An 18,508-nucleotide genomic window follows, 5' to 3' on the forward strand; every position below is an offset into this window, starting at 1 on the left:
AGAAGGCTTTGTTTTTAGACGTTTCCTTGAGTTTTATTAAGGTTAAGCCCAATCACATTCTACTTACAATACAAAGTACAGTTGAGGAAATCTGTTAGCATATGCAGCCGTCACCTTCTCTCAAAAAAAGTTTAGGATTTCTCTACCTCCTGACGGCGCCGGTGCCAGTCCACCTCATCTCTAGTGGCCTTAGGGCCAGGGGGTGGTAGATGTCTTCCCTTGCTTGCTGGTGGGAGATCTCAGTTTTTAGATGTTTCTTTTGAGTTTTTTAGGGTTTGTGTCCTACTCAGGAGAAGAGATGGCGGCGGCTCTCTAAAGATGGAATCATGTTCTTCCCGCCTAGCCCCCGCCCTGATGGTGCGTCTAGCACCGTCAGAGGGCGTGTGAAGGTGTGACTGACGGATCACGGAGGATTCGGTCGATGGTTGTCTTTGGTGGATCTACTCAGATCCGGTCTTCATTCGTCTAGGTTCGTGTGTCTTCAGGTTGGATCCTCCTGATCTATGCATCTCTTCATCGGCGGCGGTTGCTGTTCTGGTGCGCTGGTCCTATGGGGCCTTATCACGATGACTTCTCAGCTGTCTACTACAACAAGTTTTTTCCGACTCCGGCAAGGGAGGGGCAATGACAGCAGCCCGCGTTCAGCTCAGTTCAGTACTTATAGTTGTCACTAGATGGTCTAGAGATCTGGATGCAGTGTTTACTAATTCTGGTATTCGTTATACTGCCATGATTGAAGGAAATATGTTAGGCATACGTGAATTTATATTCAACGATTAGAGTAGGCTGCTTTTTTTAATGTTTGAATGGACGAAAGATGGATGATACGCTTTGAATTAGACTAATGACTTTATGGAGGATAATATTTTATATTTTAAGAAGTATATTTTTTTTCTCGTTTTGTAATGGAAATATTAAAATTCAACCGTAAGATATTGCCAGTTTCTAACAAGATGACGTGGAAAATTTGTGTGGAGGCAATACTGTTCTGTAGGGCTTTCGATAACACATTTCCAAGATGTATTTTCTTACAAAAGCACAGATAGATAATGATCACCTTATGCATAACTACCAATACTTCTAGACAACCATAGGTGTAGAATGTTAAATTGCTGTCAGACAGTCCATCTTTAGGTGTAGCTGTTCCCCCTTTTTTTTTACTATAAATGAGGGTAGAAAAGTTGATTAAGATCATCTACCATTGCTGTAACGGCATAAGAAATTTCAACCGAAAAGAAGAAGATTATGAAGGTAAAAGGAGATCCTCTGGACCTGCCACTCTATGGTGTGAGCTGCCCCGTTCCCATCATCCCTATGTAGTCACCAAAAGTCACAGTCGGAGCATTCAAGCATGACACTATGCATCAAGTTTCTTTTCCAGTTCTTGTTCATCTTTAAATTCGACGGTATACTTTATTTCCAGCTGACCAAGTTTATACGTCTGAAGACTACAGGAAGGTTCACCGAGATGCTGTGCCGTTGCTGCAACGGCACGTCAATTTTGAAATTAATGGCTGTAATGTAAGTAAATAGTACGTTGCTAGTGGCACCCTAAAAAATATACCCTGCTAGTGGTAGATAGATAAAGCTGGATCAAAGCTCTGTTCTGGATAAACCTGCTTATGCCACTTTTCATGCCCATGACCAGCATGAAGCCTCTCTCCTTTTTGCTACTCATCAAACTACTCTTTCTTGGCCTTAGTGTGGCACCCTTCATTGCCGGTGATGAGCACCAGTTCAGCTTCTCCGGCTTTTCCAACACCAACCTCACCCTTGACGGTGCGGCCTCGGTCACGCCCAATGGATTACTTATGCTCACCAATGGCTCGGCCCTGAGCATGGGCCATGCCTTCTATCCGAGTCCGCTGCACTTCCACAATTTGTCCGATGGGACTGTACAGACCTTCTGCATCTCGTTTGTCTTCGCCATCGTCCCCACCTACAAGGACTTGAGCAGCAATGGCCTCACCATGTTCATTGCACCGAGCAAGAATTTGCCAGCAGCGATGCCAATACAGTTCTTGGGTCTTCTCAACGACCAGAATAATGGCAATGAAACAAACCACATCTTCGCAATCGAGCTAGACACCTTTCAGAACTTGGAGTTCGAGGACATCAACGACAACCATATCGGTATTGACATCAACAGTCTCTATTCCATAAAATCCCACAATGCTGGCTTCTACCACGACGAGAGTGGCACCTTCCAGAGCTTGGGTCTCGATAGCCAAGAGGCCATGCAAGTGTGGGTGGACTACCACAGAGAGAAGACACAGATCGATGCCACCATGGCTCCTCTCGGCATGGTCAAACCTACAAGACCAACGGTTTCGGCCAACTACAACCTCTCAAGTGTGCTCACAGATGTGGCATACATTGGCTTCTCATCTGCACAAGGCAAGATAAACACGAAGCACTATGTGCTGGGTTGGAGTTTTGGCATGAACAGTCCTGCTCCAGCTATCAATCTCACCATCCTGCCAACACTACCTTCTGATCCTCATACCAAGTATCGACACCGTCTCTGGCTATTGGAGATCATTCTACCACTAGCAACGGCAGCACTCATCCTGTCTGTGGCTGCCGTTGTTTCCCTACTTGTGCGGAGGCATTTCAGGTATGCAGAGTTACGTGATGACTGGGAGGTCGAATTCGGTCCACACCGCTTCTCGTACAAGGATTTGTTCCATGCAACAGAGGGATTTGACGACAAAAACCTCCTAGGGGCCGGAGGATTTGGAAGAGTATACAGAGGGGAGCTGCCAAGGTCCAAACTAAGGGTGGCTGTGAAGAGGGTGTCGCATGACTCGAAGCAAGGCATGAAGGAATTCATCGCCGAAATTGTTAGCATTGGCCGCCTTCAAAATCCAAATCTCGTACACTTACTTGGCTATTGCAGGCGTCAAGGTGAGCTCCTGTTAGTGTATGAGTACATGCCCAAAGGAAGCCTCGATAAGTACTTGTATGGTGAAGTGAACAACTCCACATTAAGTTGGGATCAGAGGTTTTGGATCATCAGGGGCATCGCGTCTGCACTGATTTATCTCCACGAGGAGTGGGAGAAAGTAGTTGTCCACCGAGACATCAAGGCAAGCAATGTGCTCCTTGATGATGAGTTGAACGCACGGTTGGGTGATTTCGGTCTAGCAAGGCTGTATGATCATGGTGTTGAGCAAGAAACTACTCGTGTTGTCGGCACCATCGGATACCTTGCTCCAGAGCTAGCACGGACGGCCAAGGGTACTCCTCTTACCGATGTATTTGCCTTTGGTGTATTTATTCTAGAGGTCACTTGTGGACAAAGACCTATCATGCAAAGCACACAAGATGAGCTGGTCATGTTGGTTGATTGGGTGCTTGAGCATGTGCAACAAGGATCACTCGAAGATGCAATAGATGTGAGGCTTAAAGGGCACTACAATGTCGGTGAGGCATATTTCGCGCTGAAGCTAGGACTACTGTGCTCACATCCATTTGTGTGTGCAAGGCCTAGCATGCGGCAAGTGATCCAATACCTAGATGGGCATATTGAACCACCAGAGCTACCAGCACACCAGAGCTTCCAAGCGCTGGCCTTGATGCAAAATGAAGGGTTTGATCCATACATCATGTCATATCCTTCATCAACGAATGTTGGCACAATATCAAGCATTTCAGGAGGAAGATGAGCACTATGTTTGATGGCATTGATAGTGCTTACTCATCAATGATGTACCCTATAGAACATACAGTGTCTGTAATAAGGCTAATGACAGTATGTAAGGTTTGTTGCGTCATCAACAAGATTGATAGGTCTGGTAGAATGATAAGTACCATCTAAATAAACAGTTTGCAATAGGAGGCTCAACCTCAGGTGCCCAGCTATCAACTCTGTAATATAAATTTCATAGTTTTCTGATTTCTTCATAAAAATGTTTTGTGATTGCCTATTCTTTGTGAATTTTAATATTTACTCATTTGTTTCTCATGCACATCTTTATTTCTGGCGGGGGGATTCTGTATCACCTGGTGATTTGTCAGTGTGCTTCAGCAAAATGACCTTGTTAGCTCGTCCTCCTACCCCCAGAACTGGCAAGCGCCAGGAACGGCTGAACCGGAACCAGAAGGCTGGTGGGGCGTTGCCAAGGACAGAGAATTCTCTTTTACGCTAGTCCAACCTAAACTCGAGTCACCACCCAATGGCCAGCAGAAGAAGCTTCTTCCAATTGCTTGTGATTTTTATAAGACTTTGTCTACACTGCAGTCAGATACTTCTAGATCATCAGATCCAAATACAATGGCACCTGTATCTTCTTCCTCCTCTGGACATTAGCTCAGTCCAAGCCTAGGAATGGTTAAGGGGAATGGGAGCAGCTCCACGTTGTCGACAAGGTAACTCTCCTTGTACTGGGAACAACACTCGCACCACCTACTTCTATCCGGCCCCTTTCTTTTCCTCCCCGGCCCTTGACGCGCACGCTAAGGTCGCCCGCAGCAAAATTAACCCATACTAGCAAAGAAAAGTTCAATAGTAACTAATTTAAGGAAACAGCTGGGTGTGCAATACTCCATGTATTATTGGTTGCAGCATCAGAAGAGGAACATAATTTTTACCAATGGATAAGAGCATGGAAGATGAAATGAAGTGACATTAGCATTCCATAAAGTATATGCACTTACTAAACAGGCACTAAAACAAACTGCAATATTTTTTGAAAAAATAAAATAAGCTGTAATTGAACTACAGTGCAACAGTATCATCAAACCTTAATGTCACCACTATATCCAGCACTAACCAGAGAGCCATTTGTAGCATCACAACATAATCCAACAACTTCTTTCACGTGTACAGTGCATTGCCAGTGAGCTATCAATGTAACTGCCACGACTAATCCCAGACTGAAGATTAAAATTTTCAAGCCAGCCACCTTCAGTGCCTAAAACAGTAAAATTACCACGCCCTGTTTATTGCACAAGACTGTCAGAAAAGAAAATGAATCATTAAGAATTTTAACCTCTGAGTCTTGGTAGTCCCAAGAAAGGTTGGTCTGATCTGGAGCCTACAAAGGAACTCAATACATCCAGATTAGAAAAACAAGCGTTACCTTATTGACTCAGTGCCTGAAGATGGTATCTGAACATGTTAACCAATAACAAAGTTCTGAAGAAGCCATACATGCTGTATATGGCATGTAATAATATTATACCAATCACGTGCACGCATCTCAGCTGAAAACATAGGATTTCATCAACTTAAAGGTCATACTTTTGTAAAGGTAAACATGTAAATAGAAAAAGGAATGCCAATCTGCCAAATAGCAAATGAGTAACAGATACAGTGCTACCACACCTATCATCTACAAATTCTACCAACCCATTTAGGCACTAGTTGGTAATTTGGTGCGAAACTGCAGTGAGGGCTGCTGCAATTATGATAGACAATAGCCACATTAGTAAGATTCAATCGGTAAGAAAATGACAAGATAAAAACTTGGTATGTGAAACAGAGTTTTCTTGCATGCACTGCAATGTACCAGCATTGCAATATTCAACTTCCAAGTCTATGAACAGCACAATAGGTAACACCGGAAGGCTCCAATTGAAAAATCATCAGAGGTCCTGGATGTGGCAACATACATGATCAGAACAATTCAAAGGGACCTAATAATTTCTGACATCCATGAGAAGGTACCGGGTCGATGACAAAACAAAAGTACTGGGTCATGCAAGTCACGGACAGCGCCATGAGAATCCTGATCTGTGATCTCAAATCATGTCTGAGACGCTACCAGAGTCATTCATTGCATCAAACAAAATTCTACAAGGAACATCTACTCCATGTTAAAAAAAATCAAGAGCACCTATGTATAGACAGAAGTAAACGATGTCCTACTGTGGAACAATATCATTCCAAGCAGAGTAACGGTGGTCATCTCAAATTCTACAAATTGTTAACAAAAGAACCTGCAGGTCAAGATGTTGTTGGTAATTCTAAGTTTAAAGAGCAAAATTTTGTTGGTAATTCTAAGTTTAAAGAGTAAACTGTGGTTCTACCAAGAACAGTACTTGGGCTGCTGCTGCGCAGCAACATTTATATTCCCCCCCTTCACCCCCAGTGATGTGGGACTAAATATTCTCAGTCTAGTACATATTGTACAGTAGAGGCTGTTCTTACCTGAGCCCGAGCGGCCACGGCCGCCTGCCGCCCTGTCCCCGCCGCGCGCGCTGTCCACCACCACGCCGCCGACGCTGCGCTGGGTCCTCCTGCTCCACAACGCCGTCCGCCGGCGCCGGTGCTCGCCGGCCACCATCGATCTGCTCGACCTATCTAGAGCTGATCCACTCCACTCGCTCCGGCGCCCGAGAGGTCACTGCGGAAGAAGCGGAGGAAGGACGGCGGCGTGGAAGACGACGACGCATGGCTTGGGCCCCGGACCCTCGGTGAGGCGCTCACTTGGGCTTAGCTTGATGCGGCCCATTTCCTGCCATAGAAACTTCGTTTTACTGATGACACCCCGCACTTTGCTATTACTCAAAAAAAATACCCGCACTTTGCTCAGAAAAGAAAAGATGACACCCCGCACTTTGTCGCGGAAATTAATTGCTATATACTTGATGAAGTTACGATATGAATATTTCATCATGTAGTCCAGAAAATATAATGCTTAATCATTTCATCTGATAAAGAGCTTTGCTAATTTTGTCTTTATCCAAATGAATATGTACTAAGACTTCTATAATAGACAAATAAAACACCATTCTGGTTTTCATATAAAATAACAAAAATGTTAACTGGCCAACCACATTTTTTTTTACAATAGCACTAGTGTCTCTGGAACTGTTTCCTCCTTGCGCCAATTACTGGTGGGACATCACCGACGCCCAATCGTCGCCATATTGCCCCCTAATTTAATTTCATATGATGCATTCATCTTAGGGCAGACCTCAATGTAGTTAATATTATGTTTGAAGTGCTTTGTACTTCCGATGATCTGTGTCTTTTCTTAAAGGGCAGTGCTAGGCATTGGTCGACCGACACCAGCACCCCTCTCGCATCACACCTGTTCAATATGATGCCTTCTAGTGGTCAGATCACTTCGTCCTTCCCCGACCCCAAAAAATCACACCAGATGCGCATGAGGAGAGAGCGCCAGCGAATACCGCCGGTTGCCGCCATGGACAGGCGAGGCGACTGCCCTCGAAGCATCGCCATCTCGCTGCCCTCGCACCGCCGCCGCTGGTCCCTGTTGTTGTCGTCGTCTCGCCTCGGTCCATGCTGTCCTTGTCGTCGCCCACATCAATAGCACCAGTGGTCACCAACACAAAAAATCATGTTGTCGATCCTAGCAACTCCGCCGCCGGTTGTAGCATCAACATCACATGTAATGCCTATGCATCAAGACCAAGTACCGATTCAGGAAAACGTGTAGCTGGTCCCAGCAACTCACCTCGCCGGTTGCAACATTGGTGGTCGCGTGGGCCACCTACGCAACATCTCGTGGCATGGTTCCAGCTCGCCGTAGTCATCGTTGTAGCATCCCGAGGTGACAGTTCTAGTGCGAGTGGTCACCAGTTCCAACTCACTACTGTCGTCGTTGCAGCATCCGCGGTCGCGGTTCCAACTTTCTACGGCCATGGTTGCAGCTTCTTGCAATCATGTTTCTTCGTCAGAGGGAAAGGGTGAGGTGGGCGACAGCCACCGGCACCCAAAGGAAAGACGTGCAAAGGTGGGCGGAGGCCATGGCCGGTCGGCACCGTAGCGGTAGTGGCCACGACAACTGCTGGGGAGAAGAGGAGAAGGTGAGCGTGTGGAGGAGAGATTTGGCTGCATGGATGAGATAAGGGAGAGAAAAGAGAGAAGAGGATCCGAGGAATATGAGTGGCTCGCGCTGTTACAAAGAGATAAAGGAGAGGGAGGGCGGTGTGTGAGCCTCATGTGAGACGTGTGTGCGTGATGTGGGCACACGACTGACGTAGTTTTCAGCCCGCCGAAATGTTTACTTTTCTTGAAAGTACTGTGATATTAGAGCAATGCTAGACATACGTAAGCTTACGTTCAGATCTTACGTAAAAGCTGATGTGGGATTTGTTAATTGGGCCAGGATTAGCAGTTGGGGCCCACACCGGTTAAAATCAGGGGGGAGAAGGGAATTTTATGAAAGGTTAAGTAGGCCTACGTAGCACCTTTCGTAGGTGTAGTATCATTGGTGATATTATGTACTGGGAGTGGGTCTTTTGCTCTTGGGCTCCATGGAGACTTATATTTTCAAACATTAAAAAATAAACTATTTAAATATAAAAAAATCTGAAAAAGATACACAAGTAATTATAGATGTATATTAAATGTGTGTGAAATTTCATCACGAAATACGTTTTTACATGGTCTATAAAAACATCATGTGATTTAAAGTGAATAGTACATTTGCTAGAAATACCTGATTTTTTTAATTTCTGTGTAGCTCGCCTAGAAAGATATTTAATCATCAAACTTCACAGACAACATATATATCGATATGTATATGTATATGTATATTTTTTTCAGAATTTTTTGGAAAACTTTAAAATTTGAATTTTGAAGTTTTCAAATAGAGGGCTCCACGGAGCTCGAGCTCCATTAGGCAATTCCGAGTATGTAGTGCTCAAATAAAAATCCATGTCCATCCTCTTTTTGAAAACATCTTTATCTCTATCTCCACTACTTAAAAAGAATGTAAGATTTCATGTTTCATTTTTTCCCACCAGCTTTTCCTCCAACCTATTCTGTATGATAATCAACCACTTTAATTTATTTACTTCCTGAATCAATTTTACTTTAATTTACTTATCAAACTTCTGATCAAACAATAAGAAAAATCACGAGCAGCATTTAATAAACATTTATTTATACAATTATATTAATATAGACAGATAAATTGCAAGCTAACTTACTAGGAGTACAATATTTATATCTCGTTGCAACGCACGTGCATGATGACACGACATGGGCGGCATCAAACCAAAGGCCGAGTGAGTTCATGTAAAAAGAAGGCCGAGTGAGCCCATCACTGGGAGAACACAGCCACACACAACGCCGACGGCTATCCGCCGCCGTACTCCCTCCATCTCCCCAATCTCGTATTTGCTTTCTCTGCACTCCCCAACCTCTCGTGCGCCGAAGCGGACAGGGGACCAGCTCGAGATCGGACCGAGGAGACCGGTGACCGTTGAGCACCACCGGCGGCAACCGGCGTGGTGGTGGCGGAGGAGGAGGAACATGGGCAGCGTCGGCGGCGCCGGTGGTGAACAGAGCGCGAGCGGCGGAGCGGGCGGGGGCAGGCGGCGGCGGCCTCTCGCTCTCGGGCTTGGGTAAGAGCAACCTGAACTGTCTTACAGTCTGTACTACCCTGAGATACAATAGTAAGCCTGTACTCTGTACCACACTCAGATATAAGTCTGTACTATTATGCTGTCCATAGACATACAAGTAGAATGTTGCAATGCTTGGCGCATTGCGGTGCATCCCAGTAAACTCTGATTCAGACACCAAGTTTTTCTCCGGCCATTTGCTTATTGATTGTGTAAAGAAAAATCTTACTAATGTGGCTATTGTATACCATAGATGTCACGGCCTGCATTGCAGTTTCACACCACAATCCCAACCAGTGCGTAAATGAGTTTGTTGAATTTGTAGATGATATCTGATAGCACTACATCTGTTACCCAATATCTATAGTATTTTGACAGATTGGCATGCCCTTTTCTGTTTACATATTTGCTTGTACAATAATATAACCTTTAAGCTGATGAATAGCCGGTTCGGCCGTTCCTGGTGCTTGCTTATCCTGGGGTTAGGAGGAAGAGGAAGAGCTCATCTCATGCAAGGTCATCTCGCCGAAGCACACTTATAACTTACAAGCTGTGGCCGTAGCCACACCTGTTCTACAGCGCCAGTAATGGAAAGGCCATTCCCAAATTCTGACACCTCAATCTCAATATGTGTACATATCACCAGGTAATAGAGGATGTTCCCAAACAAATGCAAGATGTGCATGAGAAACAAATGAGTAATTACAGAGTTGATAGCTTAGCAGCTGAGGTGATCCTCCTATCGTAAACTCTTTATGCAGATGGTACTTATCATTGTACCAGATCTATCAATCTTGTTCATGAGGCAACAAATCTAGCTATTGACGGTAATAACGTACTTACAGGCTTTCATATCAATGCCTCATTAGCGTACATCATAGATAAGTAAGCACTCTGAGCACCATCAAACATAGTGCTCATCTTCCTCCTGAACTGCTTGATATTGTGCCTGCACTCGTTGATGAAGGATATGACATGATGTATGAATCGAACCCTTCATTTTGCATCAAGGCCAGTGCTTGGAAGCTCTGGTGTGCTGGTAGCTCTGGTGGTTCGATATGCCCATCTAGGTATTGGATCACTTGCCGCATGCTAGGCCTTGCACATGCAAATGGGTGTGAGCACAGTAGTCCTAGCTTCAGCGCCAGATATGCCTCTTCGACATTGTAGTCCCCTTTAAGCCTCACATCTATTGCATCAGCAAGTGATCCGTGTTGCGCGTGCTCAAGCACCCAATCAACCAACATGACCTGCTTATCTTGTGTGCTTTGCATGATAGGTCTTTGGCCACAAGTGACCTCTAGAACAAATATACCAAATGCAAATACATCGGTAAGAGGAGTACCCTTGCCCGTGCGTGCTAGCTCTGGAGCAAGGTAGCCAATGGTGCCAACAACACGAGTAGTTTCTTGCTCAACACCACGATCATACAACCTTGCTAGACCGAAATCACCCAACCGGGCATTCAACTCATCATCAAGGAGCACATTGCTTGCCTTGATGTCTCGGTGGACAACTACTTTCTCCCACTCCTCGTGGAGATAAATCAATGCGGATGCGATGCCCCTGATGATCCAAAACCTTTGATCCCAACTTAATGTGGAGTTGTTGTCCACTTCACCATACAAGTACTTATCGAGGCTTCCTTTGGGCATGTACTCATACACTAACAGGAGCTCACCATGACGCCTGCAATAGCCAAGTAAGTGTACGAGATTTTGATTCTGAAGGCGGCCAATGCTAACAATTTCTGCGATGAATTCCTTCATTCCTTGCTTGGAGTCATGTGACACCCTCTTCACAGCTATCCTTAATTTGGACCTTGGCAACTCTCCTCTGTATACTCTTCCAAATCCTCCGGTCCCTAGGAGGTTTTTGTTGTCAAATCCTTCTGTTGCACGGAACAAGTCCTTATACGAGAACCGGTGTGGGCCAAATTCGACCTCCCAGTCGTCATGTAACTCTGCATACCTGAAATGCCTCCGCACAAGTAGGGAAACAACGGCAGCCACAGACAGGATGAGTGCTGCCGTTGCGAGTGGTAGAATGATCTGCAATACCTGCAGACGACGTCGATCCTTGGTATGGGGACCAGGAGGTAATTTAGGCAGCATGGTGAGATCGATGGCTGGAGCAGGACTGTTCATGCCAAAACTCCAACCGAGCACATAGTGCTTCGTGTTTATCTTGCCTAGTGCAGCTGAGAAGCCGATGTACGCCACATCTGTGAGCACAGTTGAGAGGTTGTAGTTGGCTGATACTGTTGGCCTTGTAGGTTTGGCCATGCCGAGAGGAGCCATGGTGGCGTTGATCTGTATATTCTCTCTATGGTAGTCCACCCACACCTGCATCGGCTTTTGGTCATCGAGACCCAAGCTCTGGAAGGTGCCATTCTCGTCGTGGTAGAAGCCAGCATCATGGGACTGTATGGACTGGAGGCTGTTGATGTCGATTCCGATATGGTTGTCGTTGATGTCTTGGAACTCCCAGTTCCGGAAGGTGTCGAGCTCGACTGCAAAGATGTGGTTTGTTTCGTTGCCATTGTTCTGGTGGTTGAGAAGGCCCAAGAACTGTATCGGCATCGCCGCTGATAAATTCTTGCTCGGTGCGATGAACACGGCCATGCCGTTGCTGCTCAAGTAGTCGTTGTAGATGGAGGCGATGGCGAAGACGAATGAGACGGAGAAGGACTGCACAGTCCCGTCGGACGAATTGTGGAAGCGCAGCGGAGTCGGATAGAAGGCGTGGCCCGTGCTCAGGGCCGTGCCATTAGTGAGCACAAGTAACCCGGCGGGCGTGACCGACGCCATACCATCAAGGGTGAGGTTGGCGTTGGAAAAGCCGGAGAAGCTGAACTGGTGCTCATCACCGGCGACGAAGGGTGGTGCCACGGCAAGGCCAAGAGAGAGTAGTAGCTCGAGCAGCAGAAGCTTCATGCTGGGCATGGGTGTAGGCATGCAAGAAAAATGGCTGTGGGTGTATGGATGTAATTTTACTTGGGCATTGCGTTACAGAGAAACTTGATGCAAAATCCCATGCCTGGATGTAGTGTATATGATCCGTGACGGTTTGTAATAATACTCGATCTCTGACTGACTTTTAGCCACTAATAAGTTGGGACGATGGGAAACTGGCAGCTCACACTTTGAGTCTTCAGAGTGCCAAGTCTTCAGAATTGACACAATCTCCACCAACCTTTCCTAGTCCTCTGATGCTTGTGTTAAATTTATTGTGCCGTTACAGCAACGGCGCGTGATCTCAGTCAACCTTTTCTACTATTCTGCCCGGTAAGTCTGGATCGCCCGACTTAAAAGTAAACAGATACACCCAATGATGGACCGTTCGACGCACAGTTTTCAACGTTCTTATGTATTACCTGAAGTCACATTTTCCACACCATCTTGTAAGAAACGGTCAAACTGACGGTTTTTCTCAAGGTCCATTTGTTGTACTCCCTCCGTTCCTGTCCAAAAAAGCTTGTCCCAAACTTGTCTTTCAAATAGATGTATCTAGCACTAACTTGATGCTAGATACATCAATTTGAAGGACAAGCTTTTTCGGACGGAGGGAGTATAAATCTCTCTAGAGATTCCACTACGGACTACATACGGAGCAAAATGAGTGATCTACACTCTAAAGTATGTTTATATACATCCATATGTAGTCCGCGTTGAAATATCTAAAAAGACTTATATTTAGGAATGGAGGAAGTAATTTCCATTAGGAAAAATTGTAAACACGACTTTATGAAAAGTAAACAAATAAGGTCCAATGCCGAAACTTGCATCTCATCTTCTTACTGATAGCATTTCTATACACACTAACTAAAGGAAGAAAAGTGTGGCTAGGATGACTTTGGCACCCTGAAGTGTGAAATTGTGAATTGCCACGTTTCCTACATCCCTGTGTAATCTTCCACAAGTGCAAGCCAGAGAGCAGTACTACAAATAACATCGAGATTATACGACGGATTCAAATTTGAAATTCATAAGAAATCCTTCTTAGTTCTTGTCCATGTCATGATGCCGCTGTTTACCTCTAGTCCGACAATTCAAAATTACTTGACTGAAGACTACAAAGTTTATTAAGATCCTCAGTGGTTGCTGCCACGAAACTGCGGTGGAAACGGGTGGATACGATCTCTGTTAGAATGGCGTTGATTAAGATCCTCTGCCATTGCTTTTCAACAAAAGAAAAAAAAATCGACAAACCCCTGTCGTTGTTGTAACGGCATAACAATTCAACACAGATCAGAAGATAGGGAGGTTGGTGGCGATCCTCTGGACTTGGAACCATAAAGTGTGAACTGCCAATTTCCTGTCATCACATGGTAATCGTCAGAAGTCACACTTAGAGTGCATTATGCATACATGCGTGTAATTATGCATCAAGTTCCCCTTTCAGTTCTTGCCTATCTTTAAAATTCAAGAGTGAATTCCAGTTTTTACCCCTAAGTTTAACATTTTTGACGCTAATTACCCTATTTAAGAGAAGTTCATCCGGCATACCCCATTTAACAAAAGTGTTGCCACAAATTACCCTCTTCTATTTTTTGTGAGTGTTCTGATCTATGGGCCCCGATTACCAGGTCCACGTGGCGTGCCACGTCGTTGGTTTTTTTCCTTGGCGACTTTTCTACAGACTGAACCGATTCGCCAGCTTCTGCCGACCGGACCGGGCCGATGGCAAGCACACGCAGACGCATGTCCTCACCGATTTACAGGTCGCTTGAGTCTGATGCACCACGATCCCATCCAATCCCGCCACGCATATCTCGCTGGAGTCTGTTGCACCACGCATGGATCACTAGAGGAGAGGGTAAACCCTGGACTTTGCCCATGGATCACCGGAGCATCATCAAACCAACCATCACAGAATCACTAGAGGAGTTAACTGCACCCTGTATCAAGCGAGAACTATTCACACATACAGTAGGCCAACGATGTATGTACTAGTTCCATGGAGAAACAATTCAGAGGAAGAAAGAAATACCTGAACTTGCTGACAGTGACGGGCGGGGCGGGATAACGCGCCAGCATGGGACTACACGCTCGAGGCACGGCAGCCGCACGCCATTGTCGTCGCCGCCCTTCAACACCCTCCGCCACCGTCGCGGCCCTTAGGCACCCGCCGTCTCCGTTGCCGCCATTCAGCACCCGCAGTTGCCGTCGATGTCATTCAGCACCTGCAGCTGCCGTCGTTTCCCTTCAGCACCCGCTGTCGCCGTCGCCGCCGTAAGCGAATCCCTAATCCTAGGCGCGAGCGAGAGTGGTGCGTGCGGTAAGAAGCCGGGCGACCGGTGCATGTGCTAGGCTAGACGCGAACGCGGTGCGGCCTGGGTCGAGCGTCGATCGCCACGACCGACGGTACGTGCGGTTCAGCGATCCGGTCGGGCTCAGCGGCGCGGACTGGTTTCACATGAGGAAAAAACCCAGAAAAACCGACGACGTGGCATGACACGTGGACTTTGCAATCGGGACCCATGAATCAGAATGCTCACAAAAAATAGAAGAGGGTAAACCCTGGCAACACTTTTGTTAAATTGGGTATGCCGGATGAAATTCTCTTGAATGGAGTAATTAGCGTCAAAAATGTCAAACTTAGAGGTAAAAACTGAAATTCACTCAAAATTCAACGGTATACTCTCGGTTCAGTTGTCCCAGTTTACATGACAAATGACTATAAAAGTATGTCAGAGATGCCCCGCTGTTACTGCATTAGCACACTAATTTTTAAAGGCAGCTAGTAAGCAAATACAACAAGCCTTATACTCAGCGCCCAGCAACATGGGAACAACCCGGGAGGCAGGAGTATGTGATGTTGGATCACTCATCAAAAGATATCCCGATATGTCCAGAAAAACGAAGAGAAATTGTCACCCGCTTGCCCAACGATCACTCTCCATCTTGCAGAACTAGGAGAGTCGCAGCCGCTGTCGATGGGCATCCCGTCGGCATCGCCGCTTCCCGCCGAGTCGCTCTCATGAGAGCGGCACAGGGCCTTGTGTTGCGGTTATCTTTCCACACGCTAATATCCAAGTTAATCCAAATCAATATTTTTGTCTGTGACGCAAGCAAACTACCACACACGCTCTTGCCTTACACTGGTAAATCTGGACCAAATCTCTGCTCTGGTGTTTTTTAAAATAAAATTCCATGATGTTCCTCCACAAAAGCATCCATAGATAATGACTACCTTATGCATGTTGAAAAATAGTGCATAGAATGGGCGCAGGATGTTGAAAATTAGCAGCATGGACTTTGAAGGGAGCTTGGTGTAATTATAAAGCATGCTGCTGTGTATAATCTTAAACGAACTTGCAGAGTTGCAATGGGCAACGAAAATCTCATTCGATCGAGCATACCTCATTGAGTAGTTGCAACTTCGGAGCCACAAACAGCTTCCGGCGATGACAAGTAGGAAGCGTGCGTCGTTCCTTCCGTCCCTCCTCCTCCTCCTCTTATTTGGTCTCACCATCGCAGCCTTTGCCGCGGGCGATGATCAATTCATCTTCTCCGGCTTCACACAATCCAGCCTAGCCCTCGACGGCGGCGCCGTGGTCACACAAGGCGGCCTCCTCGACATGTCCAACGGCACAAACAATGTCAAGAGCCATGCGCTTTACCCCACTCCACTGCGCTTCCGCAATTCATCCACCGGTGGTAAAGTGCAATCATTCTCGGCCGCCATCGTTTTCTGCATCGTCGGCGCATTCCCTGGCGTGAGTGCCAATGGCTTGGCCTTCTTCATCGCCCCAAGCAGGAACCTCTCGGACGCACTGCCGACGCAGTACTTTGGTATCCTGAAGCAGCAAAACAGTGCCAACCTCTTTGTTATCGAGATTGACACCTTCCAGAACCCTGACATGCAAGACATCAACGACAACCACATCGGCATCGACATCAACAGCGTTTTCTCCTTGCCATCTCACGCGGCTGGCTTCTATGAAGTCTCTAGTGGCGCCTTCAAGAACTTGACGCTGAACACCCAGATAGAACTGCAGTTGTGGGTGGACTATGAGGAGGAGGAAACAAGGATCAATGTGACCTTGGCTCCACTTCATGTGGTAAAACCCTCCAAGCCACTGTTGTCCGCGACCTATGACCTCTCAACCGTGCTCACGGAGACGGCTTATATTGGTTTCTCATCCACGGCTGAAATTATGGACACCCGTCATTATGTTCTTGGATGGAGCTTTGGCATGAACGGGCAAGCAGCTCCGTCCATTGACATCTCCAAGCTTCCAAAGGTTCCTCGTCTACGACAAAAGGGCCAGTCCATGCTCTTGGCGATCATCCTCCCAATAGCCACCACGGCACTGATAATCTCTATCGGCACCATTGTCACTCTGATGGTGCGAAGAAAAAGGAGGTATAGGGAGGTGCGCGAGGATTGGGAGAGCGAGTTTGGTCCACACTGGTTCTCGTACAAGGATTTGTTCAAGGCTACTCAGGGATTTAAGAGCAAGAACCTAGTTGGAGCTGGAGGGTTTGGGGAGGTATACAGAGGGGTGCTTAAACTGTCCAAGAAGGAGATTACCGTGAAGAGGATGTCCCATGAGTCAAGACAAGGGATGAAGGAGTTCATCACCGAGGTTGTTAGCATTGGCCGGTTGCGGCATCGCAACCTAGTCCAGCTACTTGGCTATTGCAGGCGGAAAGGTGAGCTGATGCTGGTGTACGATTACATGTCAAATGGCAGCCTTGACAAATATATACACTGTCAAGGGGATGACAAGCCCACCTTAAATTGGGCTCAGAGGTTTCAAGTCATCAAGGGTATCGCTACCGGCTTGCTCTACCTCCACGAGAAGTGGGAGAAAGTTGTGGTCCACCGAGACATCAAGGCAAGCAATGTCCTCCTCGACCATGAAATGAATGGGCGACTCGGTGACTTTGGTCTTGCACGGCTATATGATCATGGCACCGATCCACAAAGCACACACATGGTCGGCACAATGGGATACCTTGCCCCCGAGCTAGTACGCACAGGCAAGGCATCTCCTCTTACCGATGTGTACGCCTTCGGCATGTTTCTTCTCGAAGTTACATGTGGGCAAAAGCCTATGAAGCAAGATGCAGAGGGAAATCAGGTTTTCCTGGTGGACTGGGTCCTAGAGCACTGGAACAATCGACTGCTTAGCAGAACAGTGGACACAAGGCTCCAAGGCGACTACGGCGTTGACAAAGCATCCCTTGTGCTGAAGATAGGACTTTTGTGCCTGCACCCGTTTCCTGGTTCGAGGCCTAGCATGCGAGAAGTCATGCAATACCTCGACGGTGAGACCCCGCTGCCTGAGCTGAAGCCGACGCAGCTGAGCGTGGACATGCAGGGGTTGATGCAGGACAGCGGGTTCAACACTTCTGTAATGTCTTATCCCCAGCTGATGTCAAGCTTCAGCACAGTGTCCGACCTCTCGGGAGGACGATGATCTCCATGGTGTTAGTAATTCTGGCAACTAGTTGCCTGTGCACCCCATGTTTCCTTTTCTCTATTTTTGGACTTTCAAGTTCTCAGAAATTGTGAAATAATTCATGGATGTAAGTTATATTATATAATTCGCTTCTGCTAAAACTCATAACAAAATATACATCTTGTAACCTTTACAAAAAAGACAAATTTATATCATGTACATGTCATTAAACAGATGTACAGAACACTATTCATTTGAATGTTGTCACCTTTTTCTAGGTCATATTTTTTAGGAATGAAAAAAAATAAAAAAAAGAGCACGGATGATATTCTAGCTTGACATATGAGTATGATGATCAATTAGATGTTCACATCTCTTCATTATGCTCATAACTCGTATAGCTAGAAATAAATTTCAATCTATTGGATGGGTTATTGAGAAAAACTAGCACTTTTTGAGGAATTTGAGAGGAATCCATCCTTACGGAAAATACATGGGTAATCATGGTTGTATGTGATCCCAATTACAAAGAAAGTATTTATCAAAAATGAAAAAAAATTGTACATGTACATTGAGTAAATATGTCAGTGTTATCTAAATTTAGTCATTTGTTGTTGTACAAAGGAAGATAGACACTCAACACTAGTAATTAGCAAGGTGCCCTCACAAATGCGAGGGCGTCATCTATTAGTACGTCAAATGTGTTAATAGTTTTAAAGATGAATCTTAACGATGGATAAGAACTGAAAAACAACTGAAAGTATACTGTTG

General features: G+C 46.0%; 1 protein-coding gene and 1 pseudogene across 1 annotated transcript; one reads left to right on the forward strand and one right to left on the reverse strand.

Annotated features, from left to right (window-relative positions):
* LOC119318267 overlaps positions 1–12,380 on the reverse strand; it is a 32,802-nt pseudogene extending 20,422 nt beyond the window's left edge.
* Positions 1,110–17,755, forward strand: LOC119318266. The gene is made up of 5 exons (XM_037592793.1): positions 1,110–3,294; positions 3,388–3,592; positions 3,658–3,797; positions 9,295–9,409; positions 15,745–17,755. Exons 1-5 carry the CDS (start codon positions 1,623–1,625, stop codon positions 17,753–17,755), a joined length of 4,143 nt encoding a protein of 1,380 aa, XP_037448690.1. The 5' UTR covers positions 1,110–1,622.
* Positions 17,756–18,508: the final 753 nt, after the last annotated feature.

Source organism: Triticum dicoccoides, chromosome 6A (genome assembly GCF_002162155.2).
Source record: "Triticum dicoccoides isolate Atlit2015 ecotype Zavitan chromosome 6A, WEW_v2.0, whole genome shotgun sequence".
Lineage (NCBI taxonomy): Eukaryota > Viridiplantae > Streptophyta > Magnoliopsida > Poales > Poaceae > Triticum > Triticum dicoccoides.

Coding starts and splice junctions, on each gene's coding strand:
- LOC119318266 (XM_037592793.1), top strand. CDS start 1,623: ATGCCACTTTTCATGCCCATGACCAGCATGAAGCCTCTCTCCTTTTTG. Junction 3,593..3,657: donor GCCTTGATGCAAAATGAAGG/GTTTGATCCATA, acceptor CAAGCATTTCAG/GAGGAAGATGAGCACTATGT. Junction 9,410..15,744: donor TGTACCACACTCAGATATAA/GTCTGTACTATT, acceptor GATGACAAGTAG/GAAGCGTGCGTCGTTCCTTC.